This window comes from Micropterus salmoides, unplaced genomic scaffold (assembly GCF_014851395.1).
Source record: "Micropterus salmoides isolate LMB-PRFRI ecotype aquatic unplaced genomic scaffold, ASM1485139v1 Ms_hic_scaffold_13, whole genome shotgun sequence".
Taxonomy (NCBI): Eukaryota; Metazoa; Chordata; class Actinopteri; order Centrarchiformes; family Centrarchidae; genus Micropterus; species Micropterus salmoides.
Window position 1 is genome coordinate 2,957,425 of NW_024040374.1, and position 24,809 is coordinate 2,982,233.

General features: G+C 39.8%; 2 protein-coding genes across 4 annotated transcripts in view; one reads left to right on the plus strand and one right to left on the minus strand.

Annotated features, from left to right (window-relative positions):
- The first annotated feature begins 436 nt into the window (after nucleotides 1-436).
- Nucleotides 437-9,982, plus strand: LOC119900277 (interferon regulatory factor 4-like). Of its 2 annotated transcripts, none has more exons than XM_038715070.1 (9): nucleotides 437-617; nucleotides 818-1,017; nucleotides 1,703-1,949; nucleotides 2,220-2,296; nucleotides 2,911-3,049; nucleotides 3,173-3,274; nucleotides 5,799-6,173; nucleotides 7,367-7,479; nucleotides 8,674-9,982. In XM_038715070.1, exons 2-9 carry the CDS (start codon nucleotides 820-822, stop codon nucleotides 8,833-8,835), a joined length of 1,413 nt encoding a protein of 470 aa, XP_038570998.1. In that variant the 5' UTR covers nucleotides 437-617; nucleotides 818-819; the 3' UTR covers nucleotides 8,836-9,982. The 2 variants fall into 2 exon arrangements, with proteins under 2 accessions (XP_038570998.1, XP_038570999.1); XM_038715071.1 differs by having other exon boundaries at nucleotides 442-617; nucleotides 1,703-1,889.
- Nucleotides 9,983-13,375: 3,393 nt separating this feature from the next.
- The window catches only part of exoc2 (exocyst complex component 2), a 48,206-nt gene continuing 36,772 nt past the window's right edge, over nucleotides 13,376-24,809 (minus strand). For both annotated transcript variants that reach the window (XM_038715073.1, XM_038715074.1), the window contains exons 14-28: nucleotides 24,532-24,600; nucleotides 24,294-24,451; nucleotides 24,036-24,157; nucleotides 22,743-22,804; nucleotides 22,248-22,328; nucleotides 21,984-22,043; nucleotides 21,077-21,138; nucleotides 20,925-20,994; nucleotides 17,911-18,027; nucleotides 16,581-16,722; nucleotides 15,024-15,079; nucleotides 14,732-14,854; nucleotides 14,446-14,507; nucleotides 14,035-14,094; nucleotides 13,376-13,920 (exon numbers count right to left, since the gene is read on the minus strand). In XM_038715073.1, coding sequence (XP_038571001.1) covers nucleotides 13,827-13,920; nucleotides 14,035-14,094; nucleotides 14,446-14,507; nucleotides 14,732-14,854; nucleotides 15,024-15,079; nucleotides 16,581-16,722; nucleotides 17,911-18,027; nucleotides 20,925-20,994; nucleotides 21,077-21,138; nucleotides 21,984-22,043; nucleotides 22,248-22,328; nucleotides 22,743-22,804; nucleotides 24,036-24,157; nucleotides 24,294-24,451; nucleotides 24,532-24,600 — 1,338 coding nt within the window. In that variant the 3' untranslated portion in view covers nucleotides 13,376-13,826. The remainder of the gene's footprint in view (nucleotides 13,921-14,034; nucleotides 14,095-14,445; nucleotides 14,508-14,731; nucleotides 14,855-15,023; nucleotides 15,080-16,580; nucleotides 16,723-17,910; nucleotides 18,028-20,924; nucleotides 20,995-21,076; nucleotides 21,139-21,983; nucleotides 22,044-22,247; nucleotides 22,329-22,742; nucleotides 22,805-24,035; nucleotides 24,158-24,293; nucleotides 24,452-24,531; nucleotides 24,601-24,809) is intronic.

A 24,809-nucleotide genomic window follows, 5' to 3' on the forward strand; every position in this document is an offset into this window, starting at 1 on the left:
GTTGTTTTTTTAAACTGATATGTATTTTGTAATGAACTTTTAAAATCCTATTGCAAAGTCTCTTTATTAACTCGATGACATTGTGCGCACTCAGAAACGTATTTTACTGTAGGTCTCTATTTCAAGGCTATTTGTTTCTGTGAAAAATGCCTGTATACAAATATGACACATAGGCTAATCTTATCTGGTAGACTTTTCTTGTCGGTATAAATTCTGTATAATCTTCCAATGGGAACAAACTGCTGATGTTTTTGTTCATCGCTTCTACTGCAGGACCACTGTTTAGTTACTTTTCGTAAAGCTTTATCATTTCAAAGAATTGTTTTCGTCTCCGTCTAATGATTTTCCACGTGTGCGGGTGTGTGACACTGCTGACTGACGCCGGCAGGGTTTCCCCCGTGTCTTACTGGAGATCGGCCGCTGTGTGCGCGTTGATAAGCTTCGCCGGAGAAGGCGGGCAGCGGCAGCAGCAGGTGCGTCCTCCTCAGCATCCCCGGCTGTGTCTCCGCCCTCTAGCTGCTCGCTATAGGCTGGGGGATTTAAGCGCGCCCGCCGTAATGATTAGGGCTTTCTGAGACTGATTGATTTCAAAACTTGACGGGTTTCGAGTTTCGCAGGTAAGACCACTTCGATATGCTCCCATGGCGCACATTAAGTCCAAGTTAGTCTGCGTGGGAGATCAGAGGGGGTTAGTTTTACTCAGCTTGGATAGACTCACCCTTCGCTAAACTTACATTACTTTCAAAACACATATCAGCACATTGCACTGCATTGCAGGACCTAACAGTGGAGTTTTTGCATGCGTCTGTTTGGACAGAGATGAACCAAGAGTTGGATTACGGAGGCTCCGGGAGCAGCGGTAACGGAAAGCTGCGCCAGTGGCTGATCGATCAGGTGGACAGCAGCAAATATCCCGGTCTGGTGTGGGAAAACGACGAGAAGAGCATCTTCAGGATACCGTGGAAACACGCCGGGAAACAGGACTACAACCGGGATGAGGATGCCGCGCTTTTCAAGGTAAAACAGCCGCATCCTCCGGTTCATCCAGCCACAGATACTTTCAGAATAAAAGTAAGAAAGTAGGTGTAACTATCAAAAAACATAGTTTTAAATGCGTTTAAAATCTCACAAAGATTTAAAGTGATATGACGGGAGACTATGAGAAATAATTGCCAAGGCTACAGTTAATATATATTTTTTTATCATAATGATGCGGCCTACCAATTCGAGTTTTAATGTCTTGTTATATTTCACGTTTAGTAGGCTAAAGCACTTTGCATTGTCGTTGTGTATGAAATGGGTAATATAAATAGGGCTGCAAAGATTCTTTTCATTATTGATTAGTGCCGATTACTTTGATTGATGTTTGGTCTATTAAATGTCAGAGGCTATTCTAAACCTAAAGTCAGTTTAATATTAAGCTATATAGCTTAGTTAAGAAAAACAGGAAATCTTTGCTTGTTCCTATAATGCATTTTCTGTTGGTGGACTACTTAATTAATTGCTTTAGCTCTTTAAACTCTGTAACAGGCTACCACAATGATAAGCTTTGTAGTAAAAGTTCCTTTTCTTACGAGGATGTCTATCTTAAACACACTTCTGCAGGCTCCGCAGTAAGCTACATGCAGAAGTTGGATTTTGTCTTATACTCTCAAGCTTTAGTAAGGTTTTTTTTTAAGTTTTACCGGTGACCTGTCTGCAGGCCTGGGCGTTGTTTAAAGGCAAGTTTCGGGAGGGGATCGACAAGCCGGACCCGCCGACTTGGAAGACTCGCCTCCGCTGCGCCCTCAACAAGAGCAATGACTTTGAGGAACTTGTGGAGAGAAGCCAGTTGGACATCTCAGACCCTTACAAAGTCTACCGCATCATCCCCGAGGGCGCCAAGAAAAGTCAGTCCCACCTCAAACTCCTCATATGTCAAACAACGCAGGTTGATACTGTGGCACAGCGTGAGTTAAAGGGCGTTGCAGCCTGAAGAATACATTCTTGAATTTAACCAAATAGGGTGATTTCAAATGAAGGCTTTTTTTAAAGATAAGATTATTAGTTGTTTTTATGGTGAACTCGTTTTGGAAATTCTCTGAATACACTCAGTGATTCATAAAGGTCACTGACACTGACTTTCAGAGTCAAGAAGTTCAAGCACCCCTTAAAGGTCATGCTGCATGCATGTGCAGAGTTCTGTATGTCAGATTTGTTCTTCTCTGTCTTGCATTTAGGACCCCGACAAGAAGACAGTCCCCTCAGTCCAATGAGCTATCAGGTGCACCCCTCCTATCCTGCCCTGCAGACCCAGGTGATTTTCATACACATGCAAATGAGTGGGGTGGACTAGAGAGAAAGAGACCCAGAGAGAGAATGAGAGAGGTTGGATGTGCAGCAGGATGAGAAAGCATACTGTGCATGTATGAATGACATCAGATATACCAGATGCCTAGTGGAGGTTTATGAGTTTCATCCCAGAGTTTTTACTGATACTGACGTCAAGTGCTGTTGGAAATGCTGAAATTTCAAGAATCATCACACAGGACCAAGAGAGTGTCCCATTTATCTGTGTTGTACAAGTTTAAGCTGTGATATTTTAGGCAAAAAGTATGTTAATAATGTCTTTTACTTAGTTAGACAGTTATGTATGTTTGTGCCAGGGTAATGAATTCTCCTTCCTTTCCTAAATTTAATTATTTTTTTATAATTTTAAGTAAAATTGTGACATTTTAACACATTTGTGACAGCTCTGAAAAAGGATGCTGTAATTGTAAAATGTAAACTACTAACTTAATTACTAATAAAGACTAACTAATTACAAACGATTTAAATTATATCACCATTAAAACCTGGTGTCCTGCTGTGTCCAGTACAGTGCGGTCGGATTACGTTAACTTTGCATGTTGGTTGTGTCTCTGTCTGTAGATGCCACAGTACATGCCCACACCAGAATGTGGCTGGAGAGATTACTGTCAGGATCAGGCCTCCCTGCCTGAGCTGCCCTTCACTCAGTGTCCCTGTCCCCCCCGCAGCCTGCCATGGCAGGGCCCGTCCATGGAGAATGGTACAATATATATATATTACAATATTAATGTAAAAGCATTAGCAACTTGTCAGTTTAAGTATTGCACATGTAAACGTTTTTCCTGCTGGTACTGAGCTCTTGTTTGTTCCTCTGTGTGTCCAGGATATCAGCTCAGAGCCTCAATTTACTCGTATGGTCCTGCTGATAGCCAGCCGTCGCCGTTTACACTGGACGCCAGCATCAGATCAGCAGAGGCGCTCTCAGGTACACAAACACTTTCATTTCACTTTTTTCTCTGCACGCTATGAAATCAGAAGGAGGGGATACTGTTGGTGCAGGTGACGTCTTCAGCTCTAGAATCTTTGAAACAAAGCCATAAATCAAGCAGTGAACACATCTTTACATAATATTTAAACACCTGGAGATATCATAATATGCCACATGTAAGTCCATATGTACAAGACTGTGCTTTGTTTATGGTCATATACAAAGACTATCTATTAAAGTATAACTTTTAAAGTAGTCTAATTTTAGCCAATATCCATTTAGACATCTTTAAAAAAGCTAATCAATGCAAAACTGCAGAGGACTTAATAACACTGCTCTGATATTGGGACAACTTGGAAGGTTAATACAACTGCACATTGTTTTGCCAAACTTAAAAATACATTGATTGAGGGTGCAATAATTAAACTTTTTTAAAAAAATCAATCATGAATATTTTTGATCTACTGTATATATTCAGAATCACCATTAGCATCACCTCCGTCGGCTGGTGTTTCGATACACCCACTTTACGCTACTAGCACCAAAGCCTGGGGATGGCTGTGTATCTGTCAGCTAGATTAGATTAGATTAGATTATTTTCTGCCCCTAGTGGCCCTAAATGAATTAACACAGCTTTAATGAAACCTGGGTAAGATGGCACTGTGTTATGACATTGAGAAAATACACTATACGCCTGATGGAGGCACTATTTTAAACTAGCTTCAGTTTAAGATTAAAATTTTGCAGTGATAATTTCAGACATGGCTGTTCTAACTTCAGTAAAATTTGAAGGCAAGACATATTTTAGGGCTTTGTAGCGATTCAAAACACTGACTGATGAAGGCACTATAATTAAAGTTTTCAACATTTCATCTTGCAACACAGAGCCTAACCTCAAAAGCAAGAGAGTCCAAGCACTAAGACATCACTTCCATATAACCATTCATAAGCTCTGTTCAAAGCTCTGTTCTGTTCACTGTTTAACTGTTTGCTGCTTCTGGCCAGAGAACAACAAACTTTAGGATGCAGCAGCATAAAGGCCAATAAAATAATTTGGGATGGGTTTTGATTAGTGATTTGAACATGGATGGATCAGTCCAGTCTTGGATGTTTTTAGGGATAGAGTTCCAGCGTGTTCCTATCGCCCCCGGTCTAATGTGGAGACGGAGTCGTGGAGACAGGAGGTTGGCAGTGAGGCAGTTTGTCAGAGTGGAGTGAGTTGTAGTAATGATAGATTTAGTGGAATTTTAGAGCTGGACGTCATTGGCATAGCAGTGGAAGTGGAGACCATAGCGGCGAATGAGCTTACCAAGGAGGACCATGTACAGGATGAACAGGGGAGGACCAAGCACCGAAGCCTGGGGGACACCTTGGGACAGGGGAGCAGTGGAGGAGGTGCAGTTGATGATACTGATGAACTGTTTGTGAGAAATGACCTTAGCCAAGAGGGGGCAGTACCAGAGATGCTGAGGGAGACCTCAAAGTGGGAGAGAAGAATGGTGTGGGTGATGGTATCAAAAGCTGCAGGAAAGTCTAGGAGGATGAAAATGTTGAGATTACCAGAGTCTGAGGAGAAGGTCGTTCGGGACTTTGAGGAAGGATGTTTCTGTTCTGTGTTGTGAGCGGGAACAGGATTGAAATGCTTCGTTCAGGTCGTTTGAATGAGGTGAGCAACAACATGATCCAGTATTTTTGACAGGAAGGGGAGATTGGAGATGGGCGGGAAATTACTCATGATATCAGGGTTAAGTCCAGGTTTTGTGAGGATGGGCGTGACAGCAGTCAGCTTGAGTGTTTGGGGTACAGAACCAGAGCTGAAGGAGGAGTTAATGAATGTTCTGTGATGAGTGAGGAGATCACTGGGTCCAAGGCGCAAGTGGTGCTTTTCATTTCTATCATAAAGTTGGACAGCTCCATGTGGGAAACAGGAGAACAGAGACAGCGGTTAGTGGTAAAGGAGACATGTGGGGGAGGTGGTCAAGTAACTGTAGAAGGTAACAATTTTTGTTTGGAAAAAGAACATTATCACCTCAAAATATCTGAAGAAATAAGTGAACTGGTAAATTGAGCAGGTTTAAAGCTATAGACTACGCATGCCAATGTGCGATCACTGAGAAAGAAGTAAAAACTCATTAAAGTTAAGCAGTGCCTGCATTTCAATTTGTAGTTTGGTATGTAATGGAATAAATACATAAAATCAGTTTGGATTTCTGCGGGGTTGGAACAAATCCCTAAAAGGAAATTATCAAGTCATTTCTTCCAGCGGACTAATCAGTTATTCCCCTAATCGCATTTATTTTTATATTCCAAACATACAGTAGCTCGAACTCAGTAACAGTAACCGCATGAGTCAAGGTATGATTGTATCGTATGGATGAGACAAAGATCAGTGTCTGAAATATGTGACATTCACTAAGACAGCACATTACACTGGGAAACATCTGAAAAGATTAATGCATCAGAAAATGTGAAGAAAACATATTCAGTGACCTCTGCCTGTGTCCTCTCCTCCTCCAATCAGACATCCGCCTGCACGTGTCTGTATATTTCCGGGACACTCTGGTGAGGGATGTGACCATCTCCAGTCCGGAGGGGTGCCACATCACTCCGTGCTCCCCAGATGAAAAGCACTTTCTGCCTGGAGTTCCTGAGGTGGTCCCCCTGCCTGTGGACAGTCTCTCAGGGCAGAGGAGGTCAGAGGAGTGTCCACCGAGTCCCTCGTCAAACCTGGAGAGGGGAGTGTTACTGTGGATGGGCCCAGATGGACTCTACGCTCGGAGGCTGTGCCAGAGCAGAGTGTACTGGCAGGGAGGACTGTCCCAGTACGGAGACAAGCCCAACAAACTGGAGAGAGAGGTCACCTGTAAACTCCTCCACACACAGGACTACCTTACAGGTGAGGCAACGGAACAGGGCTGCAACTAATGATTAGTTCCATAATAATAATATCGATTAGTTGTCTCTGATCTATAGCCAAGTCTATGAAACGCCATAAAGCAGTGAAAAATGCCATCACAAAGCCCAAGGTGATGACTTCAGTTCAACAGTCCACATCCAAAGATATTCAAATTATAATATTAAACACAGAGAAATCACATTTAAGGAGCCGAAACCAGCAAACGTTTGGCATTTTGGATCGACTGATGATACACACCTGATTATTATATATGTTTGTTGATTTGTTTTCTTTAAAATTAAAGCATGTTGCACAACTCCTCTCCAGTACCCGATGCTTCATCACTTGTTTTCAGCTATCTCGCCCTGGAGAAGAGTTGTGCAAGGTATTTTTTTAGTTTTAAGGACTTTCACCGATGCTTCAAGTGCAGATATGATCCTTTGAGTTACAGTACAGATACAAAACCCTTTATTCACTGAACAAGAAAGACCAAACTTCTGAAATGTTTAACACTGTTTAAACACAAGCAGCAAGAGATTTGCTTCTTAAATGTAAATTTAAATCTACATACAATCTAAAGGAACTGTCTGATCAAAGAATACATTGAGAATTATACGAATGTGACCTTTCAGTCCTTGACAGATGTGGACAGATTTCATTCTGTACAAAAAAGGGTTAATAACCAGCCCTACAACTGCTAAATCAATCAATCATTCTGGAAATGCCTTCAGAAAAGTGGAAAGTGGCTCATAAATTCACCTTCTGGGTACTTCAAAAGTCAAGTTTGTTTGTCAATGTGTCTGAACTGTCTTTGAGAAAAACAACAGCTCATTTTCTGTAAGTCACTTTGGACAAATGCTTTGTAAGAACAAAACTTATGAAAAACAAACCCCTATCAGAGAGGTAGACAAACTTTTTAAAGTAGCATTTCATGTTGAGGCAACAGTCACATGACTTCTTCACAGACACATCATCCCCGCCCACATGCCAAGACGGCCCCAGCTGTGTAAAATTATAACAGCTAATTGTATTTGCATACATGGTGTGACCAGGACTTTCCATTCGAATCACCCCAAAGGTCATGCCACTTAGAGTGAAATTCTTCTGAATTCATTTGAATTGTACCAGCTAAGATGTATTTTAGACATCAGAAGCTAATGATGGTTTGATCTTGTCTCCTTCATGACTATCAGAGATCCAGAGCTACGGGCTCCATGGTCGACCGCCTCCTCGTTTACAGGTCCTGCTGAGTTTTGGAGATGAGTGTCTGGACCCGCAGAGACAAAGACGGACCCTCACTGTCCAGGTCACTGTCCATTCTGTAATTCTAGCACTCATATTAAAGCACTGTTTAATCAGCCCTGCCTCATATCTCTTCATAGTACTTCCATGCACATTCAGATTGCTTTCATTTTATTTGTTTTATTATTTATTATTTACCGGGTTGTAAGTTAAGTCTTGAACGTTTAAAATGTAAAGTAAAAAATAGGATTTGAAACAAAGTTAAAACGTCAGATCTGAAAGTCTGTAAGAACTTCTTCATTGTCATAATGTTTGCTTTGTTTGAAAACTTGAAATTCAGTTCCTGAACGAGTCTTGCAGATATTCAGCACCCGCCTGGTTCCAGACCTCTGAATTGCCACCCACATCTGGGATTTTCTTTCACTGATTTCAAGCCAAAATGAAGGAGACTAATTTAACACACTCATTTGAAAGAATCAAATCTGCTATTTCTGCTTCAGATGACTTGTCACTATTTCAACCAAAAAACAAACAAAAGCGGAGGTCCAAACTATTGTGCTCTAGCATTTGTTGGCCGTTAGTGTTACTGTTGTAGCCAGATAATGAGACTGAATCGCCAGTCATTGTGTTCATGTTAGCTTATTTCTTTATGGGAGGAGTTTTTATTTTGCCCTAACCAATCAGTAGCGAGTGATGTATTTGTCCCAATGTCGCCATCTTCAGTTGACAAAGAAGATGCTTTTCCTGTCATTCGAAGAAATATGCAGATTAGAGCTTAAACAAGTAGTTGATTAATCAATTAGTCGATAAACAGTGAAAACACCTAAATATTCCACTGAAACAAGTATGTCAAATACCTGCTGGACAGGTGCATTTAAAATGACAATAATAAAATAATTCTTCACCTTGGAAACAATTTTTACGTTATCGTCCTCAATGGCTGGAGTTTGTTCATCTCCACAATATCTGAGCAAACTCCGAACAGGAGACCGACCATGAGTTACAGTTGAAAGCTCTAGACAAAGCTAGTAAATGGATCTTTGAGGGAAGATTTTCTTTATGAAACTTAAAATGAGAACAAAGCAGCTCTTACAGACTTTCAAGTGTTATTTTTACACTTTCAAGTCCTGTTTTTCACTTTTCAAACTTTTTAGGCTGTTAAATATTAGCTTTGATATTTTTATATTGATTTGAGCTGATAGAAATCAGTGATAGTCTAAAGCTTTTCACTGACCTCTCTGACTTTCTTGTGCTTCAGGTGGAGCCGCTGTTTGACAGGCAGCTCCTGTACTACGCCCAGCAGATGGGTGGCCACTACTACCGCAGCTACGAGCACCCAGGAGTCACGGATCACATAAACACCTCTGAGGACTACCAGAGGGCCATCACACATCACCACAGCAGCAGCCTGCAGGAGTGATCTCAGTAGGTTCAAGTGACTGTTGAAAACTTCCAGATGCAGCAATGAAAGGACAAGGAAGGAAACTGAGACAAGAGGACAAACCTGGACAGTATTATACATAAATCGATGGACATTTAGTGGCAGTTACTGTTTGCCCTGCAGGGTTCTGTGTATGTTTGTCAGTGTGTGTGGCAACAAAGTTGCAGTGTTATTTTTTTACTTACTATTTGTAGGTTGCCATGAGTATTTTTTATACTGTCTATGCAAAGAAACCTGACAGCTTAGGTGATTGTATTGTGGAAAACTGTGTGGTGATTTTAGTGCCTTAAGGGGATAGTTAGTTAGTTTATGAAATACGCTTAATCACTTGCTGAAAGTTAGATGAGAAGATCGATAACACTCTCAAGTCTGTACACTAAACATGAAGCTGGAGCCAGCAGGTGGTTATCTTAGCTTAGCAGTAAGACAAGAAAGGGGCGGAAATAGTTAGCCTGGCTCTGTCTAAATGCACCTCTAAAGCTCACAATTTAACATGATGTATACTGTTTGAAAGTAAAGAGTAAAATGTTTTATGGATGGTTAGGAGTCTTGTCCAGAAGCAGTAATTTCCTGGAGACTTTGCTGATTGTTTGGCAATTGCTCAGAGCCAAGAAAAAGGCTGGCATGAGTAGTTTTGGACTTACTGTGTACTCTGTACACAAGTTACAATGTGTTATATGAGAGCTTTAAAGGCACTAGGAGATTAGATTTTGTACCTTTGGAGTGAACCAAGCTAGCTGGTAGCTTAGCAGTCTTTATGCTAAGCTAAGCTTAGTAGCTTCATGGATTACTGTACAAATGTGAGATCTGTGAGAGTGGTATGGATTTTCTTATTTAACTGTTCTTGTAAATAATTTTGCATCTCTTGTTGCTAGGAGACACTATCACCACCATTTAATAAATTATGAATGAAATCTTGCCTGGCTGTGTTTGTGTGAGAAACTCTCAGGGAGTTGATTTTAAATAAGCTTTTTTCAACTCAATTTTGTATTTCATTTACTTGATTTATTTTTAAGTGTCATACATCAAATCTGAGAGACAGTTTAAGTGAATGTTTTGAGATTTTGGTGCCATGAATGAGCACATTTCTGTTGTAAAAAACAATAAATGGCTGAAGGTAAAAAGAGTGACGACCTTTGTTCATAGTTGTATGAGCTCTTCGGATAATGTCAGTAGTATGTGTGCTTGTCTGAACAGGAAGTGTGGTTCAGATGCAGGATGGGGCTGGTTAATCAAACACTTCATTATCACAAACAATGTGATGACATCACGAGGGGAGGAGAAAGAGGAAGAGGTTGGCCACGCTTTCCACGCTGCGCTGGAGCGAAAGCCTTCCTGGCTTCTACTTACAGATTAGTCTGTTTCCACGTCCCTGGAAAACAATCATAATACCCCATAAATACATTAGTCACTGCCGCAAAATAATGTACAAGAAGAGCAAGGAAGATGTCATCACTTGATAAGGTTGCTTGTGAAAAACAATTGAGACATTTTACCTGGAAATCCACCATCTAATGGCTTTTCATCAGGCAGAAAGCTTCAAAGTTTAGCATGACTACAGCTAATAGACTTCGTAAACAGTACATCAGAGCTGCAACTAATGATTAATTTGTTTATATAATGTGTTCATTATGGTTTTGATAAACAGATTAATTGTTAAGTCCATAAAATATAAGAAAATGGTAAAATAAATGACCAACTTCCCAGCGCCTGAGGCGACATCTTCAAACTGCTTGTTTTACTTCAAATCTCAAAGACAAAAACTTTTTTAGAATATAAATGACAGAAAAGCAGCAGATCCCCACATTTTAAGGGATCTAATTTTTTATTTAATTGCATTTTTGTTGACTAAATTACCTGAAACGATTGATTATCGACTAAAATGATTAAATAACCTAAGCATTTCATTTACTATAGAGCATGCTTCGTTAACACACACACATTAATACACACTTAAAAACTGTCTGTTCAAGTGCTGTGTGGTGATGTTCTATATTTTTCTTATTTGTCAACAGATCCCAAAAACCAACAATGAATTGATCAGTTAGTATTGTGTGTGTATCCACTGCCTGATATATCTTAGTCCTCTGTGCCAACGAAGCTCCATTGTTGTCCAGAAACTACACTACGAGCACCAAATTGTTGTGTATTTATCTGCTGCTGAGAATAGTCCCCAATAAGTGCACTATTTCCTCCTGTTTGAATAACGTTTTTTAAAACCAATGGGAAGCTGAGAGCCACACTGAGAGACAGACTGACACATTAATGGTTCTGGTCTTTTCATGGGATTTGTTGACAATAAGAAAAATGCAGAATATTGCTAACCTTATGCTTATAACCTTATAACCTTAAGACTTTTCTGCCAATAACCATTATTGGAAATGTCATGGATTATATAAAAATAATTTGTTGAAGCACTTTTGTGTAAAGTTTCAACTAGTGGAGGTTAAAGGTTTATGTGATGCTTGCAAATGTCTGAAAAACACATCACTCAATCAGTAACTGTCCTGATCTTTTGTGGAACATTTCATCATATTTAGTCACTGAAAGAGACAATCTTACTTTAACTCAGATGTGGAAAACATCAAACGCCTTGCAGGTTTTCTACAGCAGGTGGGTCCATGAACACCTATTCACCACTTCAAGCGAAAACATGTTTTTGTAAATTTCAAAAAGGGAAAAATCTGCTTGCTTTCATTGACCCTTAAGCTTTGAGAAATGCAAACAAAGTCAGAAATGAACTTTGTCCATTCAGAATTGATCAATTAATTGTTACATTTGACCAGGTGAGATGATGAAAATTATGCGTAAGGCCACACTTTTAACACCACCTTCTTTTTAGCATTTATAGGCACTTTATAAACATTTAGTATAATTAAGTTGTAAGATTTAAGTGTTCATTAAAGTATTTGTTAACTGTAACTTTTCCTATGGGCAATTATAAGCGGAGGCTGTTGTATAAACAGATGATGAATGACAATATAGTAAAGTATGGTAAGTAAATATAGGACAACCCTGTCAAATGCCACAAATTTCCAGTGTAAATTATGTGATTGTTACTTGCTGCTCTTGTGAACTTCTAAGCCCACTGCATGAAAACATGTTGCTTAAGCTGCTTGACAATCAAGGTGAGCTAAATCGAATTTCCTCTCATGTGTCAAATTTCTCCATCCTTTTGATTACCCACTCACGGTGAAGAAAAGTGAGATCAAGGTCTAAATGTGTTTTGAAGGTCTTGTCATCTCGTCTCCTGAATGGAACAGAGTACCGGCGAATGAAAAACCCCCCCTTCTCACCTCTGTTACTGTAAACAGAGAGCTGGTGGAGAACGGATAAGGCTTTAGGCTTTGAACTTATTTTGTGAATGAATCCGTGGGAGGACAGAGAGCTATGTTTAGAACACAGAGAATCAAAACAACTCCTGCTTGCACTGCATGGCTTTCCCCTAAATGTAGATGGGAAACCAATACAAAGCAAAGGTTTGAGGTGCATGAATGTAGACAATAACAGAAAATTGTAGCCAAAAGACAACTGAAACGTGCAGGTGTAGCTTGTACATTCAAAAGTTGAGACTGAATGGGTGAGCTCCTGCTACAACACAACAGCACATCCGCAATGTCCTCAGATAACCTCCTCGTGTCTTGTCAAACTTTCTCATGTGAGCTGTGGGCGTGTCACTGTCTGTCTCCTCTACTTGAGTGACTCGACCTGCCACAACCGTCCCTACACCCACCACCATAATCATACTTTCTGTTGTCACCATCTTCCTCTTGGATCCAATTGCAGCCTCCTCTGTTTGCTGCCCTGAATAACGGCCTACACCGTCCCCACCCTGCATACGCCCTGTACACACTCTCCTCCCAGAGAGCTAGATGCTGACATACCAGACAGCACAAGTGAACTGGTGAGCTGGAGCTCCAGAGATGAATGGCTAAACCCGCTGGTTTGACATATGATGCACACAGACCAACTGTCGGCAAATATACACTAATGCAAAACAGTTCACTTAAGTGTGATATATATCTGTAGACAAGACTAGATGGTATTACTCATAAGTGATTGTTTTGCAGATATTTCATAGGGTTGGCCACAAAATTATTATCAGAACAATTTTCAACAGCTCTGCAATGAATTGATGAGGTTTTTAATTTCCATTCTTTGAGACTGTATCTGAAAGGGACTTCTCTATATACAAGGATGTCCATACGTGGAGTATTAATATATTTTACTTAGGTGTGTATTGGTGTAACATGCGGGTTATATTTTTTGAACTTTTACCACCAGTCACCAATCACTGCTAAAAAATTTAAAAATGAACTGTTAAGTTCAACGTTTAAACCAACAAGGATAAGAAGTCCTGAAAAAGTGCTCAGAATTATGGAAAGATCTGTGACAACTAAGGAAACTTGATCTGCTGATGAAGAATGTGATACAGTGAGACGCACCTGAACAAGAAAGAAAGTGGACCTTGAGTTGAATTTGTTGATTTTACAAAAAAACACAAATGAAAACATGCTACTTCTACAGTGAGTTGTATTACTTTATTGGGCAGTAGCAATTGCACTGAACAAATTATCAACAGTGACCTTAAATCCTCAACACATTCTGCAAGTGTATAGGACAGATATTTCAGTCTGAGCAGAGACAGTGGAGACTCCAGCTTTATAGTTTCATCACCACTGCTGGCCCAGAACTTTCTTGAAACAAGCCTTTTGTCACACTGTCTGATAGCTACATGAGTGTCCGTATGTAATTAGCATAACCAACATGACTGGGACTGTCCTACACAGTAACAATGAAATCCACTCATTTAGTGTATTTGAGATTAGATTAACAGTCGCTGTCCAATCTATTGAAGCAGAAATTGAAAGTGACACTGAAAATAGCGATAACTGAAAAGATAAAGTTCATTAGCTGATGTGCACAGATAAGAAACAGAGTAGTATAGTGGCAGATAGAGTGGATTGAGTTTATCTCTTCACAGGCTGGACACAGGAGGGCTGGAAGCAGGTGAGCTGGAGCTGCATGCTGCTTTTAAACTTGTTCAACAGCTCTTCCAGTAACCTGGCGGAAAAGATAAAAACATACACAAATCATGTGAAATGAATCTTTAAAACATGAAGCACACACCCAAAGGTCACATCTCTTATTGGTAACATGGACCAGTATGAGACTCACTTCTTATCAGCTCCGCTGTGTAGCTGAGGAAGGGCATCCAAAGCCAGTTTGAAGCTGGAACTAGAAACGAGATGCTCAGTTAAAACTTTATTTCAAAAAGAACATATTTATTAACACTGGATACCAGAAAATACACTTCAGAATAGTGTCAGTATATCCATGTATGCACACTGAACTACCTACATGAACACAAAAATGAACGCACACACATGCACACCACAGTGCATGCACACAGCAGAACCAGATTACTTTCACTTCCTTTCCATAACCCACCAAGTAAGATAAATAGGGATTGTAGTGAGGGATGTGCGACTGCCAAGATTTATGTTTGTCACATTCGCACCATAAATCACTAGGCACATATATGTGAGTTCCTGTCTGTGCCACTGTGTGTGTGTTCGCTCTACTTACTTGCTTTCAGTGTTTAAGAATGCGGCTATGGCATCTCTCAGAGCAAAGAGTTCAAGTCGAGCCTGAGGACGATGGGGGGGATTATAAAAAAGAAAGGGCAACAGTGCAGATGAAATCAAAGGAAAATTGTCAACTGCCAGCAGTTGGTAGCTTGAACAGATATATGGTATTATAAGAAATGACAGGTAAATCCCCAACAAGTGTGGGGGGTCGACTTATGAGTCAGGGTCTTACTAAGAGTGATAAACTGCTCTATAACGGTGTGCGTGTGAATGCCAGTGTGTACCTGCAGGGCTCCATTTTTGCTGAATGAGGACACGCATTGCATAAGGCGACACATCTCGTCCGCAACTGACTCAACAATTTTAGACAAAACCCGAGGTACCAGATCCTTAGAGACTGTGAAGACCTGAGAAAGAGAAGGTTGTGAAAGGATAAGACAGGGTGGGGATAAAAAAAAAACAAAAAAAACACAGCAGGTAAATGCAGGGTTTTTTTTGTTTTGTTTTTTAAAAGGACAAGTCCAAAGAACAACAGGAGTGTTGATGGTGTTTAAAAAGTGTGTATGTTGTTTGTACCTCAGCATGAACTGTGATGATGTTGACCAGAGCTTCCTTCAGGTAGTTCCTTACACCTGAGGGAGAAGAAGGCACGACGTGAACAAAATTTCAGGGAAACCGGATGACGAGATGCTAAGAGAGCTAAATGGAAACAAATAGTATTCAAACTGTCAGATACACCTCAGGCTTGAACAACAGTCGTCGGGGAGAATGTGTCGAGCTACAGGCAGGTCTGACACACACCAGCTGCATTGTCAAGTGTTCCGTTATTTAACACGTGTCGTATCTCAAAAAGAAAGGTATCAAAGTACCATTTTTGGTACTGATACGTTACTCAGGAGTCGTATTGACAATAGTATAGAAAGACGTCACAGGATAGCCAGCCCTATGCATAAGATGTTTTATAGCCGTGTCAAAATCACAAGCCCATAACTAAAAAGAGCCATATTTGGTTATTTATGATTAATATATTTTTGGAACTGGAGCAGTCCAGGGAGAAGAAAAGTAGCACACTGAAGGTAAATAATACCAAAGTTTTACACTGCAGGGCTTAAGAGGCATAACTCTGCCCACACCAGTGTTGTGTCATCATGTTTTGTTTAAGCCAATAGTATATACAATGAGAAATGGTGAATCTAAGTGGCTGTTCAGTGAAATCTTCATAATGATTAACAATTTACGTGGACCAACGTCATTTGCGCTAAAAATGTGACAGAGAGGACGTTATTGCTCCTAAAATTATTTTACTTTACACCGGAGAGACCATAGTTAATGTGTTGCTTGGAAGTTTAAAATCTAACATTTAATAAACAGTGAAACAACCAGAGGCGAAAACAGACAGAAAGTACTGAAACTGGATGTTTAATGCCTTGCAGCACCCACACACCAACATGAGTCCCACACAAAAAGTGCAACAAGTGAAAGTATCATATCCTAGACCTGTGGTTTAGTGTCCAAAATGTTCCTCTTTCACATGTAACCCAAACACACAAACTCACACCGGCAGGAACAAACCCGTGCAAGACCCAACTTTCGATCAATACTGCCTTTTAAAACCGTGTGATAAGCTGCTGCCCATCTGAAAATTCACCCAAAGCTCGCACACACACTCTGACATGTTGCTTCACATCCTGTGCTTAGGTAAACCACATATACGCATTAAAGTTTCACCTGGGTTTGGAGTGCATCTGGTGAGCAAAAAAGTCAAACTAAACTCATAAACACACATATCACTGCACACCCACAGCTGAATGCAAAGGCCACGATTCTTTAAGGGGGGACCAATACACTAATCTAAGTGGTGTTTACAGTAAGCCATCAAAGAGCTGTACTTTACACATGACACATGAGAGCCACAACAACAAAGATCAGACAAGATATGTCGAGTTACATCCCACAGGACTGTTAGGGACTCACTTCTGATTTTACAAGGGTCAATTAGCGGTTGCCACGGGTGACTTCCCCTGTCATCTCCAGACATACATCCAGGTTTTATCATAATGCCACACAAGGAGTGTGTCCGGACCGTAAACTTTTCACTTAGCATGCCTCCACTGAGGCTGTGCTGTGCAGTACCTGTTGGTGTTTGGCAGTCTCTCCAGTCAAAGTATCCAGCGTAGATGCCGGGCTCCAGAGAGCCGGCAATCGGGTCAGCTCGTCTCTCAATGTAGGCATCAAAGAGTTTTCTGTCCAACTCTCGTACAGCGTCCACACTCACCTGGCATGTCAAGGACATTTAATGTTACCGCAACAGAATGGAGACAAAAAGTACACAATACCCTTTTTTTATTGTCACTTCTAAGGCTAAGCAGGCTGCAGCACTGAACAAATAAATCCATCCATCAACAGACACATAATACATCCCCATCTAATGATCATTGTTTAGCTGTGTTGTCTCTCTTTAGTTGCATGTCTATATCAGTGCTTCTGACAACCGGAGTCTAAATCATTGTACAGTATGTGTCAACATACTTTGATACTGAAATCCGCTAATGCACATTTGTATGTTTGGCTGGCCGATAGGATTAAACCAATTTCAAGATAGCAATATGAGCAGTAAGAATTTCCGTTAGTGATATAGATCTTGATTTGGGCTGCAACTACTGACTTGCGGCAAAATTCTAATTTTTTCAGTTCAGATCCCAAAGATGTTCATTTACAATAACAAAAAACTGAAAAATAGCATAAAAATTTCACATTTCAGAGACAGAGAATGTTTTTGATAAGCAACTTTAAATTGTTGTAGCAAAATCACATATAAAAATAATTCTCAGTGAACGTAATGAAACATATCCCATCTCACATGAGAGAAATTGAAAGAAAGCAAAAATTGTCAGTGAAACTTAACAAGTTTCATCGACAATTTTTGCTTTCTTTCAATTTCTTTAATCAACATATTTATTATGTCCAACAAAATTTAGTCAAGTCATGACAATGCCATTACTATACGTTTCCAATAAAAAGACAAAGTGCCACACACATAACTTGTTATATAAATACTAAAATACAAGATAAGTCTAAAATCAGTCTTTCAAAGAAAATGGTGTTCACCTATTTTTACAGGAAACCAACTGAACAATTTGCTTTGTGATTCAGCCATTACTCATTGTGTGCAGTTGTGTGACTGTGCGCATATGTGAAGAAAAAGGAGTGAAAATGTGGAACTGAGCTTCCAAGACAATGACCTTTACTTATTTTCTTTTAAGAAAAGAGTCATATCTCTGCTCAGAACACAGTGAGGGATCTTCAGCATCTTTTGTCAGCTTTGTATTTAATGACAACACAAAAAACTCCTCAAACAGTACGAGACAGAGCTGAGTAATCATTCCTTTATCTGAAGTCCTTACAGTTATTTCAAAAACCAGCTGCTAATTAGTAATGGTAGTTAATGGAGTGTAACACTGACCCGTGTGATCTTCTCGGTTCCTGTGAAGCCATGTTTCTCAAAGTGATCGGCCAGGTTCAGGAAGGTGCGTCTCTCCAGGTATTGGCAGTTACTTAGGATGATCAGTAGACGCTGCTCCTATACACAAAAACACACGTTTATACTTTTATATTTGTGTGAACTCCTGTAGACATAATACAGTCCGTAGCCATGAGTTTCTGAATATGTCCATACTTTTCTAGAATATTCTCCCTTTCCAATTGTTCTCACTTTTCAAACTTGTCCACATTTTCCTAATACACACTCACCAGCCACTTTATTAGGCACACCTGTTCATTGCTTGTTAACACAAATTGCTATTCACATGGAAGCAACTCAATGCATTTAGGCATGTGGACGCGGTCAAGACAACTTGCTGAAGTTCAAACCGAGCATCAGAATGGTGAAAAAAGGGGATTGGATCGACTTTGAATGTGGCATGGTTTGGCGTAAACAACATGAAAGCATGGATCCATCCTGCCTTGTAGTGGTGTAATGGTGTAGGGGATATTTTCTTGGCACACTCTGGGCCCCCTAGTATCAACTGAGCATTGTTTAAATGCGACAGCCTACCCGAGTATTGTTACCGACCAACGTCCATTGCTTTATGACCATAGTGTACAATATTCTGATGGCTGCTTCCGGCAGGATAATGCGCCATGTTATAAAGCTCAAATCTTCTCAAACTGGTTCTTGAACATGACAATGACTTCACTGCACTCCAATGGCCTCCACAGTCACCAGATCTCAATCCAATAGAGCAGCTTTGGGATGTCGTGGAACGGGAGATTCGCATCATGGATGTGCAGCTGACAAATCTGCGTGATGCTATCATGTCAATCTGGACCAAAGAATGGTCACCATCAACACCTTGTTGAAAGTACGCCACGAAGAATTAGGGCAGTTCTGAGGCAAAAGGGGGTCACTAGCAAGGTGTACCCAATAAAATAGCCAGTGAGTGCGTCTTTACTTTCCAAAAATATCCTAATTTATAAATGTCCCCACTTAACTAAATCATCACCATACTTTCCTAAAATGTCCTTGCCTCTTCCATGTCCTTCCTTTCCACAGTTGTGCTGCTATTGTTTTGCTAAAACTTTCTTTAATCTCCTCACTTCGCTCAGTTTCCTAAAACGTACACACTTTTCTGAAACATCCTAATGTTCCTAAATTTTTCTCCCTTTCTAAGCGTCCTCACTTTTCAAACTTGTCCACACTCTCCAAAAATGTCCTGTCCTAAAATGGCATCACTTCGTAAATTGTTCTTACTTAGCAAAAATATTCTCAGTTGTGCCTCAAAAGTCCCCATTCACTAAAATGTCATAACTTTCTAAAAATGTCCATGGTTTTCAAAATGTCTTTATTTTCCTACAATATCCTCACTTTTAAAAATTGGCCACACTTTCCTTAAAGGTGGGGGCATGTGATTCTAGAGAAATCCAATACCATGATATTGAGCGAACGACACAGCAATTAATGTAACCAACGTTAGTTGTGGGTTAGCATACTGTTGCTTCAGTTGCTGCTGCAAAGCTAACATGAGATGTTCCCAGTGCCAGCACATCTCAACAACAGCATGTCTTGGCAAACCAGAAAGTACGCTGAATGTCTGTAGGAAAGTCATTTAATGTTACCTGACACTCAAATCATGGCTGAAATAGTCTTGTGTGTGGCAGGTTGTGGGACACTTTGTTTGTTTCCTATTTAAAGAGCCAGACAATCACCAGACTTTTTTTCAGCACACACAAAGAACATACAGCTGGAGGGACAGTGGGAAGATATTTGAATTCGACAAAAGAACGTGTATGGGATAAGAATCGCACACCCCCGTATAAATTAAAGTTCACTAAAATGTTCTCACTTTCCAAAAATGTCCTTGCTTTTTCACAGTTGCTCTCACTTTCCAAAATTGCTTTTATTTCTTTGCTAAAATGCCACGTGTTTCTCAATATGTACACACTTTTCTAAAATATTCTCCCTTTACAAGTGTCTGCACTTTTCAAACCTTTTCCTCATGTGGCTTTCAGACAATGTCCTAATTTTTTCAAATAATTACCTCAAAATGTCCTCCTGTCCTAAAATGCCATCACTTGGGAAAATGTTCTCACTTTTCAAAACTGTTCTTACTGGTGTTTCCAATGTCCTTGCTTTCCTAACACATTCCCCACTTTCCAAAATGTCTATATTTTTCAAGAAAAAATCCATATCTCCCAATATGTTCTGCCTTTTGAAAAGGGTCCTCACTTTTCTGACCTCCTCATTTTCCTAATATGTCCTTACTCTAAAAGGTCTAAAACTAAAATTGGTACTCCCAAATAAATAAGCGCAAACACACGATAATGCATACAGATTAAGAAACATAAGCACACTAACACTGACAGGAGCAACGACAGAATATCAGCCTACATTTTGACAACCACATATGATGTCGTCATTGGCAGCAACCAATACTGCAGACCTACACACAAGATAAAAGACTTCAGTGGACTGATGTCAAATGATATCTATCTAGTAATGGCAGCCAGGTACCGTCCTTGTTAGTATGTGGGTGATTCAAGCTTGCCAACATGCCAAACACTAGAGCTCATATAATGAGTGACACCAGTGGTAACTCTGGTCAACTGCACTCGGTCGAGTCTGGCTGCATAACCCCTGCTACACATATTTTGGCTGGGGAAACCCCATCTGCACCTTGCTCCATTTCCCTTTACCAGAAGCACTCTACGCCCTACTCTTCCTCCTCCCCTGCGCTTAACCCCTTTCACTAACATCTCAAACAAGTTACAGGAAATGAGGACATATCTGCTTCTTGTCCGCAACCAGGAAACAGCCTGATAACATTTGGTGGTTTGAATGAGTGACACACGTGTTTGTCTGGCTGTGTATAGAAGAGAGCTCATGCTTTGGAGATGCTAGCAGTCGCCGAATGTGGGATTTCAGATTGTATTATCCCCCAACAGTTTAAAGGAAACAACAAAAAAGCAAATCCCACTTACAGATGTTGGACTGAAGCCCTCTTGAATACCATGAAACCGATCAGGCGAGGACAGGTCCACTGAAATGTTGCTGCACACACAGGAGAGATTTTAACATGCTAGAGTCGGGCACACTGTAATCAAAGATATAAAATAGTTATCCAAATACTTACTGAGATTTCTCCATGTCTCCATCTGTTTTAGTGCTCAACTGCTCCAAGCAGTTTATGAAAACCTGAGTCGAACACATGGACACACGTGGTCAGGCATGGTGTGAAAACATCCGCTCATTTCACAACAGATTTATATCTTAGCTATACTAACACAAGATGATACAGTGCTTCAGCGGAAAATTTATATACATATATATATATTTTTAGCTTTCATATGGCACCTATACACTGCAAAAACAACAATCTTGTCAGTTTACTGCATATCACACTATATGAGTTGGCACAAAAGAAATCTTGGTGGACTGATTGAATAAAATCAGTGTAGTGCTATGTTGCAAAAGGAAAAGGAAAAAAAAAAAAAGGAAGCAAGCAGAGACACGTCATGTTTTTAAAAAGTAGCAAAAACGATCAACAAGGTTTAGCCACAGAGCTAGAATCAAAAAATCTTGCAAGAGTGTGGCTCTCGTGGCCAAGGAAAAGACAACCACGTGGCATGCTGATTCTGCAAACTTGTTGTCTAAGTAAGCAGTAACATTACTCTATATTGCCAGAGTATTCTGTATCATTTCATGGTGTATTTTGACTGGTTGATTTTTAGATGTGGATCATAGCAGAAGTCTCATTGTGGGGGTTTGGTCCTAAATATCTCAGGATTGTCATTGGTTGTCAAAGTTCTAAATTTATAATGCTGTATATCCAATGGATATTTGTCCAAGATATGGATATTATCCATATCATGGACAGCCCAAGATCACACAGTGTAAAGGGTCATTTAAACAGAGCATTAAGAGCTAAAATCATGGGTGAACAGCATGTTAAATACCGCTTTCCCTAATTTGGTGTGTTCTTAAAAACATCTAAAATGTAACTACCCCTGTTATTTTGGCTTCAGGTTGACGTATCTTACCTTCATGATGCTCACACTGAGCTCTGTGGCCTGGTCCTGGACCTGGTCCAACTGCAGCACCTGAAGAAAAGACAACATCAGAGAAGTCTTACTTTCCAAATTACCTAAAATAAGGGGTTGTGTCTATGTTCTGTGTTTTATTATTATTAAGTTATGAAGCACAATGTCATATGATTGCTTTCCAGGACCCCCCCCCCACAGTAGTGGTTATAATCACACAAAACCTTCTGCTAATCTAGTTTCTGTATTTGTAGATGATCTCACATTGATTTCTCCTGGTTTGATCTCCAGCGGTTCTTTGAGTGACTGCAGCATCTGGACCACGCACTGTTCAAACTGGGAGGGCTGCAAAAAACATGATGCAGAGAACACGCACACACGCGCGCGCACACACACACACACACATATATTTGCAAAAACTAGCTCCTGAAAACATCCTGCAATTTTTAACTGCATCATATGGGGTTGGCAACCTCAATCAGCATGTATGCAAACACATTATGGGTGACATGTTTAATGGTCAGAGGGGGATGTTCTACCATACAGAACATACATTTGTTAGGAAAAGCCAATTTTATTTATGTTATTGTACAGAGAATTCCTGGCTATGCTGCTGACTACAAAGTGAAAAACTCATCATTTAAATTGCAGTACTCATATTTGTGTGTACCTTTGAGTGTGAGCGACAATTTGGTGCAGTATGTCTACCATTTTTCATTATGATACTATGTATCGTTTGATGCAATAACACATTCTTACCAGACTGGTGATTCCCTCATTATCTACAACCCAGGCCTCTTTCTCAGCAAGCGTCTTGACATCTGAGTGAGTAAAAAGCACAAATATGGATTGAAAGGAAAATTACTTGAAACCTCTTGACAGTTTATTGAAGTCACAGATAAAAAAGCCTTTCTATATATGAGGTGTGACCACTTTCGTACAGGTTCATTACAAATGAAAATATCAGAATTAAAGGTTTCTGAGGGAAAACCACAACATGATATAAAATCAAACTCTTTCTGTGGAGACCACAATTTGATGTGAGTGTGGCGGAAAGTTAAGTGAAAACCAGTCACTCTTCTCAAAATGACCATTCCTAACCACAAGTGAAACTGAGCATGTCTGGTTTTAGTCTCATAACACTTTCTCCATTACTACCCTGGAAGTTGTATAAGGTAAATGATGACAGTTGAGGACACTGACCACCAGATACTTCAGGAAAGAATGCAGCAAAAACACATGAGTCTTTACTGTCTGTGTTGGGTTTGCACAAAAGAATGGCGTTATTATACATCTTCAGTTTAGAGCTAGTGTTACTGTATAGCCATTCCATGACTTATTACTTGTATATAGTACTATACACTAATTGTTATAGTATACGGTTTAGAAGTTAGTACACAAGAAACTAATGTATCTCTGCTAACAAGAAATCATACAATATGGACCCCAATAAACTGCAACATCAGAATTACATTCAGGAGAAAGCTACATGTGTTTCTAAAGATTTAATATTCATACTTTAGTTTACTTATATCTTCCTGTAGCTCAAAAATCTGTTTTTTTTTAGTACTGTATGCATTCTGATCTTATAGTATAGTTAACACTTATTCTTAATTTCCAGTGAACATTCATTTTGCAAAACTTAAAATATGCGTAGAATTCAGTTATTGTGTTGTTTTTGATAAATAAAATGAAAAACTGGCTTAAAAATATATTTAAAAATCTAATATATCAAAGTCCAGGTGAAAATAGGATAAAAAAATAATCATTCGCAGAACATTACATTTACATTACATTTATTAATTTATCTGACGCTTTTATCCAAAGCACCATCACCACCACAAATTATATAGCTTTCATGTAGTGTTTAAGTGTCTTTTACCAACGTTTTAATAAGGTAGTTTATTTGCCTTTTGTTTATGTGCCGGGGACAACATTTTTAGGAACTGATGTTTCAAAAGTCTTGTTAATTTTCCATGAAGATCACTTACAACCCATAAAGACAAGCCTTATTATAGCCTCTTCCATCTGTTACTGTTCCTTCTCCCTCACCTTCTGTAGTGTGCAGGAGAGTTACCATGAGGCAGTGAACTCTCAATTCCAGCAGCAGATCCTGGATCACCTGCAGCAAATCATTTGGGATCTCCAGAGCAGACAGAGCCTCATGACAACCCCTGGACAAGAGAGGCAACAAAAAAGAGAGAGGGGTCATTAAATGTTATGGCAGGCATGAAGTTCAAAATTCCTGCATATAACCATGTCAGAGCTGCAGTCAGTCAATGAGACACATATTCAAACAGGTGTGAGAACCTGACGGTGTGTATGATTTGTGTAAGCCAGGCTCCAGTGAGCTCTGTCTTGTTCTCCCAGCCTCCATAAAGTTTCAGCTCTGCCTGTGGTAGGGTGGTGGGGAGAAGAGCTCCCCGAACAAGCTTCACCAGCCGGAGGGTCATCTCCTCAATCATTTTCTATGAAACACACAGCATTTTATATTAACAACTGTGGTGAGTAAGACTCTCAAAATGACAATTTTCATAATGAAGCATACCTTAAAGTCATTCTGTCTCTGTCTAGCATTCTTCTTCGATTTTTCCACCTGCCCAGATTTCTCTCCAGTCTGCAGAAAAAAAACAAAAACAAGAAATACTATTGCTTAATATTTTCAATAACCTTTTAAAACCTTCAGAAATAAAACTTTTATATCTGGAAAAATTCATAAAATTAGTCTTTTTTCAACGTTTGGTTTTAGTGCTTTTGTTTGACTAATTAAATAAAATTTCCAGAAAACTAGAACATAATAAGTAGACAGATCATCTCTCACTGTGA